Genomic DNA, 17249 nt, shown 5'->3' with positions numbered 1-17249 from the left:
CGCAATGTGAAAACAATGACATAACTTAAGATTATTTCAAACAAATTTTTATCAATTTATTAGTGATATTTTACATTACAAATAATTATTGGTCGGATTTAGACCGAACGATGAACCCTATTGACTAAAATGTGTCTTTCATAACACAACATTGTCATACAAACATAAATCATATCCACTAGAACATTAGAACATTGAACGCAAACTAAATCTGTTTTTCCAACAGTGCTGATACGAACATTTTGTATGGAATATATGTTTGTCTTTTTACACATTCAGGTGCTCCTCCAAGTACTTCCAGATACTGTGGTCAATCTGAACTGATCTTTTGTTCACTGGCAGGGGCTCTGGCATCAGACAAACAATCTGGTCATCTCCATAATAGTTGATATCATCTCTTGGGCTTGGCCAGTAAAACTTGTTGACGCCATTCCTGTGCATGCACTTAACTTTCACATTATGTTCTTCGACCTCCAGTATAACGCCAGGGTATGGTTGTTCGTCGTAGTTCACGATGCACCACTGTCCACTGTGGTGAGACTCGATGACATCTGGACGAAGTGGAGCTGAGGTATCCGGGTTGATGACACCTGGTTGATGTGGAGGTGAGAGATCACGGCCATTAGCCAACATTGTCGGGAGGGTGACTTCTTGGAGTCCATAACATGGACAATCCCACACGCCTTCCAATGCTTGGCAGAGACAACTTATGTCTCTATATTTTAGGATGCCAGGTGTGATACTTATAACCTGGTGCATTCGCATGGTTCCTTTTATGGTTACCAAAGGTACCCCAGACATCATCTGTGCCTTTCTTTCCACCTCTTCCTCGCTGACATAATACAACTGTATTTGACTGCCAGAGTTTCTCAACTCCTGATAGAAAGACATTGCATCCGTTATATCTTTCCCGTGGCGGACCAAGAGGTCTGCTGACCTCTTTAATGAACCCCCCACTCCATCCGGAGCACCCTTTCCGTGACTGGCCTCGAAAAAGTTCCACGTAGTCCCCTGGAAGCCCTTCTTGTAAGGTTCTGTGCAAACCATGTAAAAGTTGCCCTTTTGTTTATATTGTGTGGCTGGACCATCACTGAAGAAATGAAGATGTTGCACGGCAGGGTACTGGTGATTTATCATGTCCAGGATGGGGTCCAGGTGAGCCCATATGGCTGCTGGATCATGCCTTCTGCTGGGTGAGATGGTGCAGAAGGAGATGGGGGGCTCCTCCCCCACATAGATGACACCAGTGTGAAGCGTCACTTGCTTGTGTGACCCCCCGAAGTGAACTGACTGGATCTCTGAAGCGTACTTGCAAGTGAAGTTCTCACTAAAGTCTATATGGATCGGGCAATCATTGGTCAGGTTTTCCCTCAGAGTCCGGTAGATGCTGTACTGCCATCTGATGTTGAACAGATGTCTCCTGAATGTAAAGAGCCTATTTTGGAATTGGGTCACCAGCTCTTCTTCTGTTATGGCAATATCCTTCTTCACAGTGATTAAACTACTTTTCTGTTGTTCTTCATTTGCTCTGCTGTGCTCTATCTTCTCCAGACACCACTGGGTGAGCGACACCTCTTTGTTGGATTGCTGTCTGGCTGGTGGTACTGTGGAGTGTTCACATTCTTGGCATTCACCATAGGCGCATGTCTTTGAATTGTTACAGACTGTGCTATCTGCCATCTCCTCCAGATTGCTGGACTGTGAAAGGCCAAGTTTGTGCATTTTATCCACCATAAACTGTAAGTTCTCATGTGTCTTGCACTGGCAAGTTTCTCGGTCTCTCTCCTTCGGTGTCACCACCCAAAAGGGTCTCAACCTGCAGAAGAAGGCATATGAAATGTTTTGCCCATGCTCAGCAACAAATTTCCTGTGGAGATTTTTCTGGGAATCACAAAGGAGCCTCCTCTGTTTCTTAATTTTTCTTAGTGTGATAGTGTTTTTCTTGCCAGGGGTTTGCCTGCTGACATCATCTCTTAGGTAGAACTGTCCTACAGCTCTCTTGTTTATTTCGGCCAAGCTTGTTTGCCGAGCTCTGTTTTGTGGCTTCCAGGCTTTGTTTGAAAAACCAATCATCTGCTGGCACAACTTTTTGAATTTGTATTTCTTTATCAGCTTTCCTGTCAGTATATTTACAACCACCTGTTTGGCTTTGTCTGCTTTGGCTGCTTTGTACTTTGCTCTTAGATCCCCCAAGAGAGCATAATGGAAGTTTAGAGTTCTTCTTATTGATGAAGAGGCAGGACAGTCTTGTAGAGTGCTTCTCGTCTTCGTTCTTGGACTTTCAAGGTCTTGATTTTTACCCTGCAAACGGTGACAACGTTTCTTGTATTTGTGGTATAGTCTTTTGTGCTTTTCTAACTTCTCTTGCAACTCCTGACATTTTCTTCGGCTTATCTGTACTTCTCTCCTGCGCACTCTCCGCCCTTGGATTCGTTGTCTGTAAAGCATAAAGATGTAATATATAAAATTGTATTCGATTTCCAATGTGAGATGCATGCAACATAATACAACCATGAAATCTTACTCTATTTCTGTCATGCCTGTACACAAAACTATGCAGCTTGTTAAAACAGTATATATCAATTATTGTGCCATGTGACAAATATTGTGTAGGCCTACTTCAAGGGATAGTTCACCCAAATTACAAAATGACATATTGGTTTCCTTACTGTGTAAGCAGTCTAGTGGATAAGTACTTTTGTCTTCCTACAGACACATTGTCTTAAATTCTGACCTTGCAGTACTGCGTTGACTGTCTGGAGTGGATGGGGGGGTCAACACTGTCTTTTCTGCTCTAATTCTCTCTCTGTGTTTTGCCTGTCTGACCCGCCATTTACTTTGCTCCTGTCTTTTTTCCCTTTCTGTGAGATCCTTCACTCGCTTTCTTTTTTGACTCTCTAGATCCTTTAAATAAGTCTGGTGTTTCTGGTTAAGATAGGCTGCTCTGCGGTCTGGGTCAGCGTCCCTGCGCTGCCTGTAGAGTTTTTGCCTTTCAGCAGCACTTAATTTCACCATATCTGTCAAAAGGAAAGCCATATTATGTTTGTACAATATTGAAACAGTAATAAAATGCTAATAAGTCTTTATTAATATAATTGTTAAGGCTTTTATGAAATCTTATGTTGAGAAAAATGTTAGTGGTGTTATTGATTGTCACTGGTGTTATCATCATGTCACTGGTGTTACCAGCAGCAACAGTAACACCAGTGACGATAACACCAGTGACAAATTTGCAGACAAGATGGGATATCTAAGATGGCGGCCACAGTAGCTCAAACTACACTTCTTAAATTGTAAATAAATCACTTAATCATGCAATTTGAACAATTATTTTAATCAAATTTCCTTTCCCCTTACTATAAACTGTAGAACACCAGTGACGCATCTTAAGTCCTCACATGAAATTATCAAATTATTTATGAAATTGCTAAAAGATGAAGAGAGAGTGAACACTCACCATGTGCTTTTCAAAACAGCTCCGCCTCCAACGAGCCTTTGACCCAGGAAGAAGTTGGCAAGGATGTTGCATTTTTTCAAAGTGGTGTTTTTTATAAATTGTAACACCAGTGACATGAAATTGAGGGACAGCTATTCCCTGTAAATTATTTATAATATTTAGTTGATATTTTAGTTAAGTAGTCCACTAAATAACTATACTTCTTTCATTTGTATTATGACATTTAAAGGGGGAGAAAAATATATTTTTTAACTCAAAATATGTCACTAAACAACGACTCCTGACCCGAGGGACAAGCCAATTTCATGGTACTGACCGTATTCTACAATATATAAAAAAATTGCTTTTCAATATAACTGTCTTACATATGTTTTATTAACAATAAAACACTTAAATTAAAACAAAAAACAGATATTTTGTGTCGTTATCTGACACTTTTAAGTGTTTTTCCTGGTGGTTAAGGCCGGGACAGGAAAGCCACCATTTTCGTAGAATGACCCTTTATAGATATGTAGCGGAGCACTGGATGCACCACAGGATCAGCCCCAAATAAAGAGAAACACCAGCAATGCCTTTTTACTTTTGCGTGTTTACTGCAAGCATAAAATGGGACTGTTACAAACATCTGTTCTGGATTAACATCTGTTCTGGATTGATCTCTCTTCAGAGCGCTTCCCGCAAACTCCATATTACAAGATGTATTTTCTTTACAGTATCTTAAATTGTTCCATTTAATAAAATGCATAACACCAAAGGCATATTTTTTATGTAGAACTAATAAGATTTATGAATTCTGAAAGTTAATAAAACAATAATGACAAAATGAATGCAACAACTCATACCTGCAAGCATAAAATGGGACTGTTACAAACATCTGTTCTGGATTGACAATCTGCAAATACATCATTCAGTTAGTACATTGTCCCATATTTCTAATATGCAGGCAACTTACAATATCAAAGAAACAATTCAGTTTCAGCTTCTTCTTAACAAACAAAACATGCTTAAGTCATGAACTACATTACCCAAAATGCACCGCTGATTACTGGCGCGCATTTCACTCGGTGCAGACAGATTAACCACTCTTCTCATCAAAATGAAATTAAGTGAAACCCAAATCAACATTAACAAGCATCCTCACACCCATGAAAACCAACACAGGGCATTAACTGATACTTAAAATGTAAACAGTTCATAGAAATATGACACAATTGCACGTTTAAAGCAATACAGTTTATGTACTATATTAAACATGAAGATAGTGATGTGTCCTCCCGTATCGAGGCTTCGAAGCGTGTGTCGAGTAATCCGGGATGATTTCTGTGAAGCGCGTATCGAGGCTTGTGTCGGTGACGTATGTGGTGACGTTTGAAGCCTCGCGAGCCGCCTGTACCACGTGACTGCTTCAGGAAGTGGTTCGCGGTTTGGCGGTCTATTTGAAATATAAGGGCCAGCAAAATGCAATGGATTCCCCCTCACATTTTGTGGACTTGGGACTTTGCGAGTTTGTTAGCGATCTATTCAAGCTTCTTTTTTGCGATGGAACCAGCAAAAAGGAGATTTTCCCTGTCTGGGAACACTTTGAGCTGATCTCACCAAATAATGTATTTACATTGTAATAATAACTAGTGTAATATAAATAAACGCGGCAACACAAGGTATTACTTGTTCTAATGTCTTTCTTATTTCTGGTATTTTAAAAGGTGAAGTGTCTGTTGTGTCCCAAAGAACTTGGATACAACAACACCACCTAATAAATAAATAAAGTAACACAAGCACATTCACATGACAACGCTCTCCCTTGTTTCCACTTTTCATTTTGACCCTGTCATTGTATCATAAAGACAGACACCATATAAAAGTTTATACTTTATGTATAAGCATCACAAACATCATTGATTAATTCATTCAATGCTTCAGACACCAAAGCCATAGTGTCATTATAATCACACTGCACGTTTTACATTTATTGTCCACTTGATGGCACAATAGAGCAAATGAAGCACCATGAAGCTTCGGCACATGAGTGAACCAATTGGATGGAACGCTTCAATGCTTTATGAAGCTTCATCTCGCCATCACTACATGAAGAACCATCTATTTAACACACAACAGGGTCACCAACAGTATTACCACCATATTTTGTTCTGATTTCATAATAACTTCTATTTAATATGCTCTAAAACCTTGTTTGAATTGTCCATTAACGGAGAAACATACCTCTCTTCAGAGTGCTTCCCGCAAACTGAAGATTGCAACACGTGAGGAATATACCATGGATTGAAGAAAGAGGGTTCATACCAAATCAGTAACACAAAAGAACACAACACATCTTTCTAATCAAACTCATGCAGTACAGGGCAGTAGTGCTATTATAATGTTCGATAAGCACAAAGACTAATTGCTGGGCGCTGTTTGTTAAATTAAATGCTGGTGTTGATTTAATATTCCAACCTCCCCCACCTTAATGAAATGTGGATCATCCCTTGCTCAATCTCTCTCTGCATCTGATTGAGAAGCAACCCATCTATTTAACAAAGTTTGATGAATTATAAATGTTTCACACCATTACAGAAATCTACAAATAAAATAACCCCATCTTCTGTTTCTTTGTTTTACTCTAGCAGGTCTAAAACCAGTCGAATATTATTATGTATAGATCGGCCTCTAATAAATCAGTTTGTGTCTCCCCAATAACTTTAGATAAACCAAGACTCAAGTGATTGTTAAATATATGGGTTCATAGTTTATAGTCATTATTTAACAAAGTTATAGGTCGTAAATTGTCCAACAGTCTAGGGTCCTTCCCCGGTTTGGGAATAAGTGTGATTAATCTTGTCTCATTGAGATAGAACCGAATTATTAGATATTTCCTGAAAAGTTGCAAAAAGAAATTCCCTTAATAAACCCCAAAAATGACGATATAAATGTGACGTAAAACCATCTGGACCAGGTGATTTATCTGATGACAAACACATGACCGCAGAATCAAGCTCTTCAATTGTGAACTCTGCATCACGTCATTTTCAATTGTTCATCTATTTCAGGGACAAATTCACCAATTTCTTCAAAAAGGGAATTCGGATCTAAAATGAATGAAGAGGACGAGTACAGGTTCTGATAAAAGATGGTGATTTCTTTTGCTATTAATGTTGCATCAGAACATTCGACACCATTAATGATTCAAGTTTTAGGCCTAATAATGTTTTTTACTGACGCTTTTTCTCCAGCCTACAAAAATAAGCTGAATTTTCCCTTTTTCCATCATTTATCTCTTGATCTAATGTTTGCCCCTCTGGCTTTTCTCATGTACATTGAATCTAATTGTGATTGCAGAGATAATAATCGTGATGTATCATTCTCTGTCAAACTCAATTTGTTAGAACATTCATTTATTTCTTTAATGAGAGATCTCTTCTAAAATATAACATCTGTTTAGTTGTTTACTGTAAGAAATAGATAGTTGACGAAGTTTGTCTTTAAAGAATTCCCATTTACCTACCCAGGAAACAAGACTATTATCTCTAATAATATTTGAAACAGAGTTTCAGAAGAGATCTCAACAATGTCTTATAGAAATATGATTATTAATTTGCAGTTTATTTATTGGTGTTTTCTCATGTACTGTTTTGTGCTACAGCAGGGGTCAGGAATCTCACCATTCACCAACACATGATCGTTTAAATCTTTATAGTGACCATTTTCCAACAGGAAGTGCGATTGCTTGTAGGTTATAAGTCATTGTTCACCTGTCGTGATACTTGCGTGATGGCAAATGGAGACGGTACATGTTTGGATTTGGGGAGGTGCTTATTGTTAAGAACTATGTCGTTTGCTTTAAAAATATGCGAATAATATAGTTCTTAAATGATTTAGTTTTGTTAATTTTTGTATGATATTTAATTTGAGTCTCATTTGTGTTGTGGTAACGGAGGTCTTTTATTTTGAAGTTCACTCACGTGAGCGGATATAACGTGCACACGGTTCAAACATTTCAATATGATTGAGACCTATACACATATGGTCATGGTGTCAAAGGCTTACGGTTTGCAAGGAGTTTAAAAGGATTTAGCTCCTGGTTTGAATGGAGAACAAGGTATGATTATGGACTTCCTGTTATCTTTGTTTGGATTTATATTATTTGTATTATGATTACTTATTGTTTTGCTTTGTATAATATGTGTGAGTCAATCTTACTTTATTTGGTTTTGATGGATTTTTATTCATTTTTCGGTATTTGGTTTCTTTTGTACAAGCTTTTACGTTGATTCTCAACGAATATGGTGTCCAACGGTGTTTTCAATCGTGATGACGGACAAGTGAATAAAGTGTGGGAATCATCAGTCAAAGAGTCCAATCTTTCTTGAACCAGGCAGCTACACCTATATATATAAGATTTGTTTTTATCACATCGCTATTTTAATTACTTTTTAGTTTAATTTAAAGTGTCATTTGAATTTAGAAATGACTTTTTAAGTTTTTCGTGTTTCGATAAATTAATGTAATTTTTAAAGCTAAATTATTCACTGACACTCAGCAGGGGGGTTCACCATATAATCCGATATCACGATATTTTAAATGCGATTATCATTCAAATATTTTTTACATATCACCCAGCGCTAAAGCAGTTTAGAACAACATGAGGCTGAGAAAATGATGACAGATTTGTAATTTTGGCTGAACTATCCCTTTAAGAGCATGAAACACCTGCTGCACCTTTAAATGTTGTTTGTCTCTTTCAGACTCCTCCTCCTCAGGTGACAGGTGAAAGTGAAACTAGTAAAACAGGATCCATTTAGTGACGAGCAGGAAATTACACGACGAGAGAAACAGAGAAAAAGTTTGACAGTTTTTGCTCCACTGAATCGTCTGAAACAATCAAAAAATTCATTGTGAAGTATTTTGTAGGTGATATTCTAGTCAGTAAAGAGGAACATCAACAGTTCTTGACAGGTGAGTACTGAACTGCTGCTAAACAAACCAAAACTCACAAGACAACAATAATAAACCTTTCAAACTATCAGCTACAGTAAGACATCTAACAGATATCTAAGTATTAATCACAGCAGAACAAACAGATACTGAGACTTTTGCTCTTTTATCTGAATTGTCAGTATGTGTTCAGTTTTTTTGGCACTGAAATGTTATTTCTTCTATTGACTTGAAACGTTGCTTTGTTTTCTTCTGTTGAGTCTTCTGATGTTTTCTCTTATGCTGGTGTTTAACATGTCATAAAAGCTGACAGTCTGCAATTGAACCTCATTGATTCATTTCTAATGGAATATTCTAGAGGACAAATAAAAACAAATATGTGTCAGTATTGAACAAATAAACACGTCACAAATAGAGATGATGTCCCGTTTGTTGACAGGTGTTCAGTGGACTGTTCAGATGATGTCATGGACTCCACAAAGGATCTCAGTGGACAGACAGACACAGGGAAGGTCAAGAGGTCAGAGGATTTCAATGCTTTAATAAAATACACTGATAGATATTTCTGATATGCTGCACAACACTACAGTATAAAAACACTGAGGAGAAATGAGAACAGACTGGATTATCTCAAGTATAAACCTGTGAAAACAGCTTTAGGGTAAAGTGAGATCTACAGTCAGATGACAGTGAGACCGGTTTGATTCAGTCACAGACAGAACTGGAAAAACCTGTACAGTCAGTCGTATGTAGAAGGTGAAACTCAAATGTGTTTCTCTGAACATTTTTAGACACAAACAGAATTTTCTTCAGATGAATTTAAAATAAACCATCAATCTAAAATGTACATTACTTAGGATTGGGGTCAAAGGTCATTTTTGTGTATGTTTCTCCTGTAAAAGTACATTTGATGATTTAATTCTTGTGAAAACAGTTTTTCAGGAAGCAGCACATTGCATTGTATAGTGTACATCAATTCTGTGCATTTATTGGCAGGTAAATTTGAAACTCTTCAGCTGTAGCTTGTTTCAGAAGTCTCATGTTCGGGGACTGTTTGCACACAACTTTACAGAGAAACTTCAGGAAAACTACAATCTCCAGTGTGCTGCTTTTCACTGTCCTAAACCAAAAATATTCTCAAGATGGAAAGAATTCAAAGTAAAATGAGATGTAGTCATTTTCTCTAAGTGACCACTGCTACTAAAAATAATAAATCTCATTTCGTTTCTGTCACTCATTCAATGTTCTGTCGATGTAGTGACACTAGGGGTTGCTCTTGATAGCCCCGAACATCTCCCATTCTTTGAGAAAAGGCCAATGAGAATTGGCAAGTGGAATTTGCATGCCACTCCCCTGGACATGCCGGTATAACAGGAGCTGGAATGCCCACTCCATTCAGATTTATTCTTCGGAGCCGAGCGGTTGTACTATCAGTGAGCTGAATACTACTGCTGTTCCATTCACCTCTTCAGAAGCGTATGCTGTTGGATATACAACGCATTTCCAGCGGCTTTTTGTCCTTCTACAAGGCGAGTGCAGATTTTGCCCCATGGCACTTCGACAGTGCTAAAAGAGTGTATATTCCTGTTAAAGAGCATATTTTCTCTAATAGAGCACACACATTGATGTTGAACGTCTTTTTAAAGACATATGTTTATAAAGATGCCTTTCCATCTTTGTGTGATTCCTGGATGCAGTCGTTATCTCTCCTGCTTCTGATGGTCAAGGGCGCTACCTCACGTGTCTGGGCAGTGATCACACTGAGGCAGCGTTTGTGGATGGTTCATGTTCTTATGCTCACCCTGTCTGCTCACCGAGGGGCGTCCCCCTGCATCTGCAAAAGCCCAGGCAGCTCCGCCTCAGCCCGAGCCCAGTTCTCGGCCCCAGCGTAGAGCCCCTTGCAGGATGGGCCTGCACGAAGAACCGTAAGGCTCCTAAGCGTCCCTGAGACGGACGACCCAGGGAGCGAGACGTCCACCAAGGAGCTGGTATCTCTTTTGTTCGTAACTCTTCTTTTGTGCTCAGCTGGTGAAAAAAACCCACCATATATACATTTATAAATATAACGAGCACATTAAGCCCAGCATTGTTTTGGATGATTGGCAAGTTCCGTCTAATAAAATACATCATAAAAGCTGTCCAATCAGGTTGTGACTTTTTCCTGATGCCTTTGGTTTTGTATCATTAGGTTTGGTGTTAAAAATGCCAGTGTGAACGCTAAGTGAACCAGGACTAAATGTAACATTTTCTTTTTTGGTCTGGACCAAGAGAACCAAGAGAACCTAACTACAAGTGTGAACACACCCTTAATCGAACCAAACCTGCCAAATGTGAACACACCCTAAATGATGAGAGAATATCCATTTATGGGTGAACTTTTTCTTTAAATTAAGCAGAGTTTGAAGCTAATCCATGGTTTGTCGATCCATGTTTTATTTTAATTTGATGTGTGTTGCACCACTTAATTTAAATCATGGTTTATTAAAATCAGAGATTAAAATTGTAACCTGTGACTAAAAACTTCACCTGTGAATAATGATGCCATGATGGATTCTGAATCTAGCTGTAGATCGTTAATGCACAGGGCCGATCAACCAGGTTGAGAACATGTTGCAACAGCGTTTTCAAAAAGAATCAAGATGTGCAAATCTCTGCTCGACCATCTTCCCTCCCTTCAGTTCCACTATTATATGGCCAGAAATAAAGAGTTTACGCTGCTGACTGAAGCGAGTATTAGAGAGGAGGGGAGCAATAATGATCACCTGTCGCTTGTAATAATAGAATAAATGTCTATCAGTGTTACGATCCCTGGTTGTCTGCCCCGTGTTTTCCGTGTCACCGTCACCATGTTCCATTCTGTCACACCTGATTCTCGTTTAATCCTCATGTGTCTGTGTATTTAAACCCTGCCTGTTCCTCCATTACCTTGGTGTTCGTTGTTCCCACTGTTTTGATGTTCCCATGTTTGATCTGCTGCCTGTCTTGCCCTGTTTATCGTGCCGTGTTAATCCAGTCCGTGTTCCTTCATTGTTTTCATGTTTTAGTTTCAGTTTGCCCGTCGTGGTTGTTTCATTTGTTCATGTCTGTTTATTTCCACCGTTGTTCAATTAAAACTCGCACGTAGATCCAAACTCCTTGTCTGCCTCCTCCTGCAATCAATACAATCAGCGGGCTGATGGCACATCCACTGTTTGCTTACCCAGTCATTCATCTTTAATTGTGGTCAGTTTGTTTTATTTAAACCACCTAAATTATTTAAATCAGTGTTTACAGTAATGGAGCAACAACATTAAAGTTAATCTAGATTAACTGTGAAATTTAAATCAACATTAAATGTAATTAAAGTGTAACCCTAATGTATTTTAAACAAGTTTTAACAGAATTATCAGATTAACCTTCATTTAATCTAAGTTTATGAATGATTCATATTGGTGCAACCCACTCTAACACTATTAAGACTATGAGCCAAATCACTAGAGAGGGGAGCGGCACATTCCTTAGTGGGATGATGTCCATCTCCTTTTAGAGGGACGGGTCTACCCCAAAAACCCATCCAATACTCTATAAATCTGATGCTATTCTTCAAACACCACTCATCGTGTTGTCATATGCACAACTGTTGTTAGAAGAAGAATTTAATTGTTTGCATGAAGTTTAAATTAACTCTTGTCTCTTTTCTGTTTAAGACAACTCCATATGAAGAGATCAGACTCACCGGAGTCCAGCTGTGTGTCCATGAAGAGTGACGCGTCTATGGATAAGCCATTACATTTTAAGGGTGAACACACATCAACTAGTCTGAGGTACGACATGTTTGTCAAGATAGATAGAGATACTGTAGATTATTTTTATGTTAAAGAAAATCAACTATATGAACTCTTATCTCTTTTCTTGTCTGGATAGGTCAATTAGTTGTTTTTTTTTGTGATGTACTTGATTCAGTTGTGGACTGTGATTCCACATGTTTAAATGTGTAATCGCAACTCAAATATTTTATATGAGGGTAGGGCTGGGCGATATGGCCAAAAATATTATCACAATATTCTTTTTCACATCGTTCAAGATCAATATTTATCACAATATACATTAATATTTGCATATTTTTGAATATCCAAGTTGGCAGAAAAAAAAATCTTAAACAGACAAAATAGTCTAAACTACTAAACTTCGACTAAACTGTATTTTGAGCCCAGAGACAGCCAAAGCAGCGGGGTCTGAGGGATCTTCTACCAAAATATGACACTTGGCAGGTTTGGTTTGATTAAAACAAACTCTACTTTATACTTTATGTGAGGGAACCTAATTGAATTGGATAAACTCAACAAAATTGGACAGGTCAAAGAAACCCCAGTTAAACCCCATTTTTTAATCAATCAATCTACCTATTTATCTAATCTATCGAGCTCTAAGTTCTTCATATACTATACAGTGAATTTGAGTATTTGAAATACATGCTGTTGGGAAACACTTACGATTGCAGATTATTAACTATGTTCTGGTTAGCACAGAAATTGTCCAATAAAGAAATCAATACATATCATGTACCACATGTACCTGTCCTAAAATCATAGCTCAAGCATAAGATGAAGCTCCACTTTTCACCAAAATGGTAATCTTCAAAACTTCAACATAACAGTAACTCTTCTGAATTTTAACTGTAACCCGCACAAGAAGAGACAGTCACAATGTAAAAGAAAACTGCTTTTATTACAGAGCAGGCAAAAGTACAAAAGGGCAAATCCAGAAGAAGAGTAGTCAAGGGGAGCGTAAGGTCGAAGCCGGGGAATCAGGACAAGGCAAAGGGGCAAATCTACAAATAGAGTGGTCGAGGAAAGCGTAAGGTCGAAGCCGGGTAATCAGAATCAGAATAGCGAGTAATACTAACAGGTAGAATAAACAGGGGAGCTAGGGGAACACTAGAGCTGGCAAAGCGAAGGGGTAACTAAACAATAACCAACAGGAGTGAGACGAAAGGGTCGTGATAAATATAGGGGAACAAACGAGCGGTGCAGGTGAAACGAATAACTAGGTGATGGGACGAGTGCAGGTGTATACAATGAAGGGGTGATTGAGACGAGTGCAGGTGTATTCAATACTCTGGTGATTGGGAGCGGGCATGTGAGCCCGAGGAAGCAGAACGAGCGTGTGAGCTCGAGGGAGCGGGGCGAACCGAAGGAGCGGGGTTCGTTACATTAACAAAACATTCAATACTTTGATTATCCGTCATTAAAGAGACTTCAGCACTGCAGAGTGTTAAAGCATCAAAAGCCTTTCCCCACAAATCAATCTATGCATATCTATCATACTGTGACCTAGAGGTCGACCGGTATTGTTTTTTTCAGGCCAATGCCGATCTTTTGAAATCCAGATTAATGCTGCCGATTTATTTTGGCCGATATGTGCTTGTTTTTAACCTATTATTTGAACCTTTTATTTGAAAGATACAATGTAACACAAATAATTACTTAAGATAGACAACATTTCTCAACAAATACATTTATTGAACACTTGACCAATCTGCACTTGTACACTTAAATTAAAAATGTATAATGTAAAAACATATTGTATAAATAATGTATAACAAATATATTAAATAAACAAAGCAGGTGTTACGAACTGCTCCGAGACACGAAGGTTGAGATCCAAATGCAGCTTTAATTAAGGTGCAATCCAGACACGTAATCCAATATTCAGAGCATCCAAGAGAAGCACAGACGTAACTAGGGATGGGTATCGTTAAGGTTTTAATGGTATTACTATCTTACCGATACTGCTTATCGCTCCGGTACTTTAACGGTATTCTTAACGGTTCTTTTTGTTTTATATATATATATTTTTAAACAAAGATAAACGTTATATAGGCACAGTGATTTAATTTCAGGAAGGTCTACTAACATTACTGTTCAGGTGTGGTCTAAAAATAAATCTAATATAGTAATCAATTGTAAAATAACACTGCATAGTTTATCATAGATTAATGCTTATTAATGCAGAAGTTATTCATTCAAGAGCTGTAAGTGATTTTCTCTTTGCCTTTTGTTGTTTGATTCGCAGTAATGGCTCAATCGTCAGCATGTTTATTAGACTGCTTCCCCTTTAAGACCGAGTCTAATAGGCTCCTGATGCAGCATATTTTCTCCCAACTATTTCCATAACTACGTCCATTTTAGACATAAACTGTGTTTAAGTGAATCTCCAAGCCGGTCGTTTTGACATTTTTGTGTATAGTTGATCGTTTAGACGCGCACATGAAACCCAAAGTAGCCTATACTTTGCTTGTCTCGTTGCGGTCTGTTTCGGAGCGCGCGCCGCCTTGGGAACGGTATCTCTTGCGCTCTTTTTATTATTAAACGCGTCCCGCAGTTTAGCAACAGTAGCTAGACTGCATTTTACAACAATCACCGATCGTGCTGATTCTGACGATAAGTTTGAGTTTTAGGGAGAAATGTCAGTGCACCGCTGTGAAGGGAAGGAAGTTGTGCTAGACAGAATGCGGTTTATGTATAAATATTTTTTTTATAATCTTTGGAAGGCGAAATCTAAAATAAAATCAGACTAATAATCACAGATCTAATCCAGGCTATGTTTTAATGTTTAGTTCTGTCACTCATTAAGCAGGGCTCGTGTTGTGCTCGCTGTGCACGAGATCTCTCTCTCTGACTGCGAATAGCTAAATTGCATCAGTCAAATGGTTTCATATTATTATACATAGAAATGGCTGATGAGATAAAATAACTTTCTCTTTATAGCAATAATAAATGTATTTTCTTAATTTCTCCAGTACCGACAGCAGAACCGATAACGTCCGAGCTTATGTAACGGTCCTCTTTGGATCAGTCTCACTATATTGTGTATGTGGAGCAGCATCTGCACATGGGGAAACCAAGCTGAATCAGGATAGGCATGTCGACATCACGGACAGAGACATAAACAGCCCTACACAACGCACATTAAGTCAGATGGAGGAATAGCATTAAAAGCCATAAAACTAATGACTCACTCGACGCCAAACAAACGGCATTCATCTCTAATTTACATCACAACAAAAATACAGTAAAACAAAATATTGTGTGAAGGGCTTTAGAGCATTTTGGCTAATATTGTCTCTGCAGTGTTTAACATGCGACTTACCACAGCAGTTATCAGAAGTTCTGCTGTGGATTACCCAGAAATCGGTATTTTTAACGCCACAGTGCAATGTGAAAATGACACCAGCAGAGGGCGCTGTCCCCATTTATGCAGCAATTTAAAAGAACCCATATAGAACCCGTTACATACACCCCCCTAAATTTCTGCTAAATCAGGGAAGCGCATCCAAAAACAGAAGAAAGAAGAGAAAAAAAAATTGGATTACATTGAGCGCTACTGCGTAATAGTCAGTTACAAAACTTCTCCTACAGAGATATGCAAGGGTAGGCTGGTACCAAAGCTTAAACCTTAACAGAGACACAAGAGATGCCGTTTACACCTCTCCTAATTGACACAGCTCAAGAAAAATAACTCCAGAGAAAAATGGAGTATCTGTCTACACTCTTGAACACAATTACTCAAATGTACATTATAAAGTCTCAGGCTATACTGCAAAAACATTTTTCACAAAAGTAACAAAAGAACTAACTGAAGACCTTGAATCTTCCACAACCTGGTCATTCATCTCACAAATTAATCTCTTTGGAGGTTTAATGACCCTACCAGTCCGAGTCATAGTCATGTCAGGGAATACTCGCTTTGGCTGGGTGCAAATTACAGGCTCAACTGATTCTGAGTCTACACTACTGGGAACATGTGAGTGTGCATCAGCTGGTGAATCTGTGGGGAGCTGTATGGGGTGACTGTGGGCAGACTGATCGTCCAGGAATGATGACTGGCTTGTATCACTGTCCCGGCCAGTACATAAATGACTATCTTCGACCACATCATCCACATGAGTATTCTCTTCTGCGTTGGATGAACTGGGTAAGTCGACAACAACTTCATCAGGTCCAGCATTCTTTCCAGATTGCAAAATCCACTGCAATGTTTTTTCATCACTGTCAAGTAAGTCATGTGGCAGAGCATCACCATGATCAGTTCCAGCACAAACTGACAGGGAATCAGACAACAGGTCAGCATCATTGTCTCTCAACAGGAAATTAACAGGAAGGAGTAGGTTTCGGTGAACAGTTTTTTTTCTTTGCCAGTGACTGTGTCCTTCACACGATAGACATTGATTGCTGATCTTACTGACAACACTTCGTAAGGAATTGACTCCCATTTGTCTGCAACTTTACGTTTCCCTCTTTCACCTCTGTTTGCCAACAAAACCCTGTCACCAACAGTCAATGGAGAACCTTTTACCTTGCGGTCGTAGAGCTTGGCATGACGAGCCTGTTCAGCTGAACTGTGCCTCTGAGCAACCTCTGCTGCCTCACTCAGGTCTCTTTTGAGGTGGGACACGAACTCTGAATAGGTAACGACATGATCATTCTTCAGAGCATGTTGGAACATTACATCAATCGGGAGTCTGGGGATCCTCCCAAACATGAGGTAAAAGGGTGCGAAACCTGTTGTTTCGTGGACAGTGCAATTATAACAGAATGTCAGCACTCTTAATGACTGGGGCCACTTTGCTTTGGACTTGGGGGTAAGGCTCTGATCATGTTCCCCAAGGTTCTGTTGAAACGCTCTGTGATCCCGTTACCCATTGGGTGGTAAGGGGTAGTGTGCGATTTCTTTATCCCAGCCATATCCAACAGTTCCTTGATGAGCTTACTCTCGAAATTAGCCCCTGGTCAGAATGCACACGCTTTGGGAAACCATATATGCAGAAAATATCATCCCATAAGCGGCGAGCCACTTGTTTCGCTGACTGGTTCCTACA

The 17249-nt window shown here is 38.9% G+C and overlaps 1 protein-coding gene across 4 annotated transcripts in view; it reads left to right on the top strand.

The window, feature by feature from the left end:
- Positions 1-7426: 7426 nt before the first annotated feature.
- LOC127650635 (NACHT, LRR and PYD domains-containing protein 3-like) overlaps positions 7427-17249 on the top strand; it is a 106026-nt gene continuing 96203 nt past the window's right edge. For 3 of the 4 annotated variants that reach the window (XM_052136196.1, XM_052136197.1, XM_052136198.1), the window contains exons 1-4: positions 7427-7553; positions 8200-8410; positions 8829-8909; positions 12076-12192. In XM_052136196.1, the coding sequence (XP_051992156.1) occupies positions 8857-8909; positions 12076-12192 (170 nt within the window). In that variant the 5' untranslated portion in view covers positions 7427-7553; positions 8200-8410; positions 8829-8856. The remainder of the gene's footprint in view (positions 7554-8199; positions 8411-8828; positions 8910-12075; positions 12193-17249) is intronic. The other variant, XM_052136195.1, reaches the window with a different exon arrangement.

The sequence above is a fragment of the Xyrauchen texanus genome, chromosome 10, assembly GCF_025860055.1.
Source record: "Xyrauchen texanus isolate HMW12.3.18 chromosome 10, RBS_HiC_50CHRs, whole genome shotgun sequence".
Classification (NCBI taxonomy): domain Eukaryota; kingdom Metazoa; phylum Chordata; class Actinopteri; order Cypriniformes; family Catostomidae; genus Xyrauchen; species Xyrauchen texanus.
This window is presented reverse-complemented; position numbering and strand designations above follow the sequence as displayed.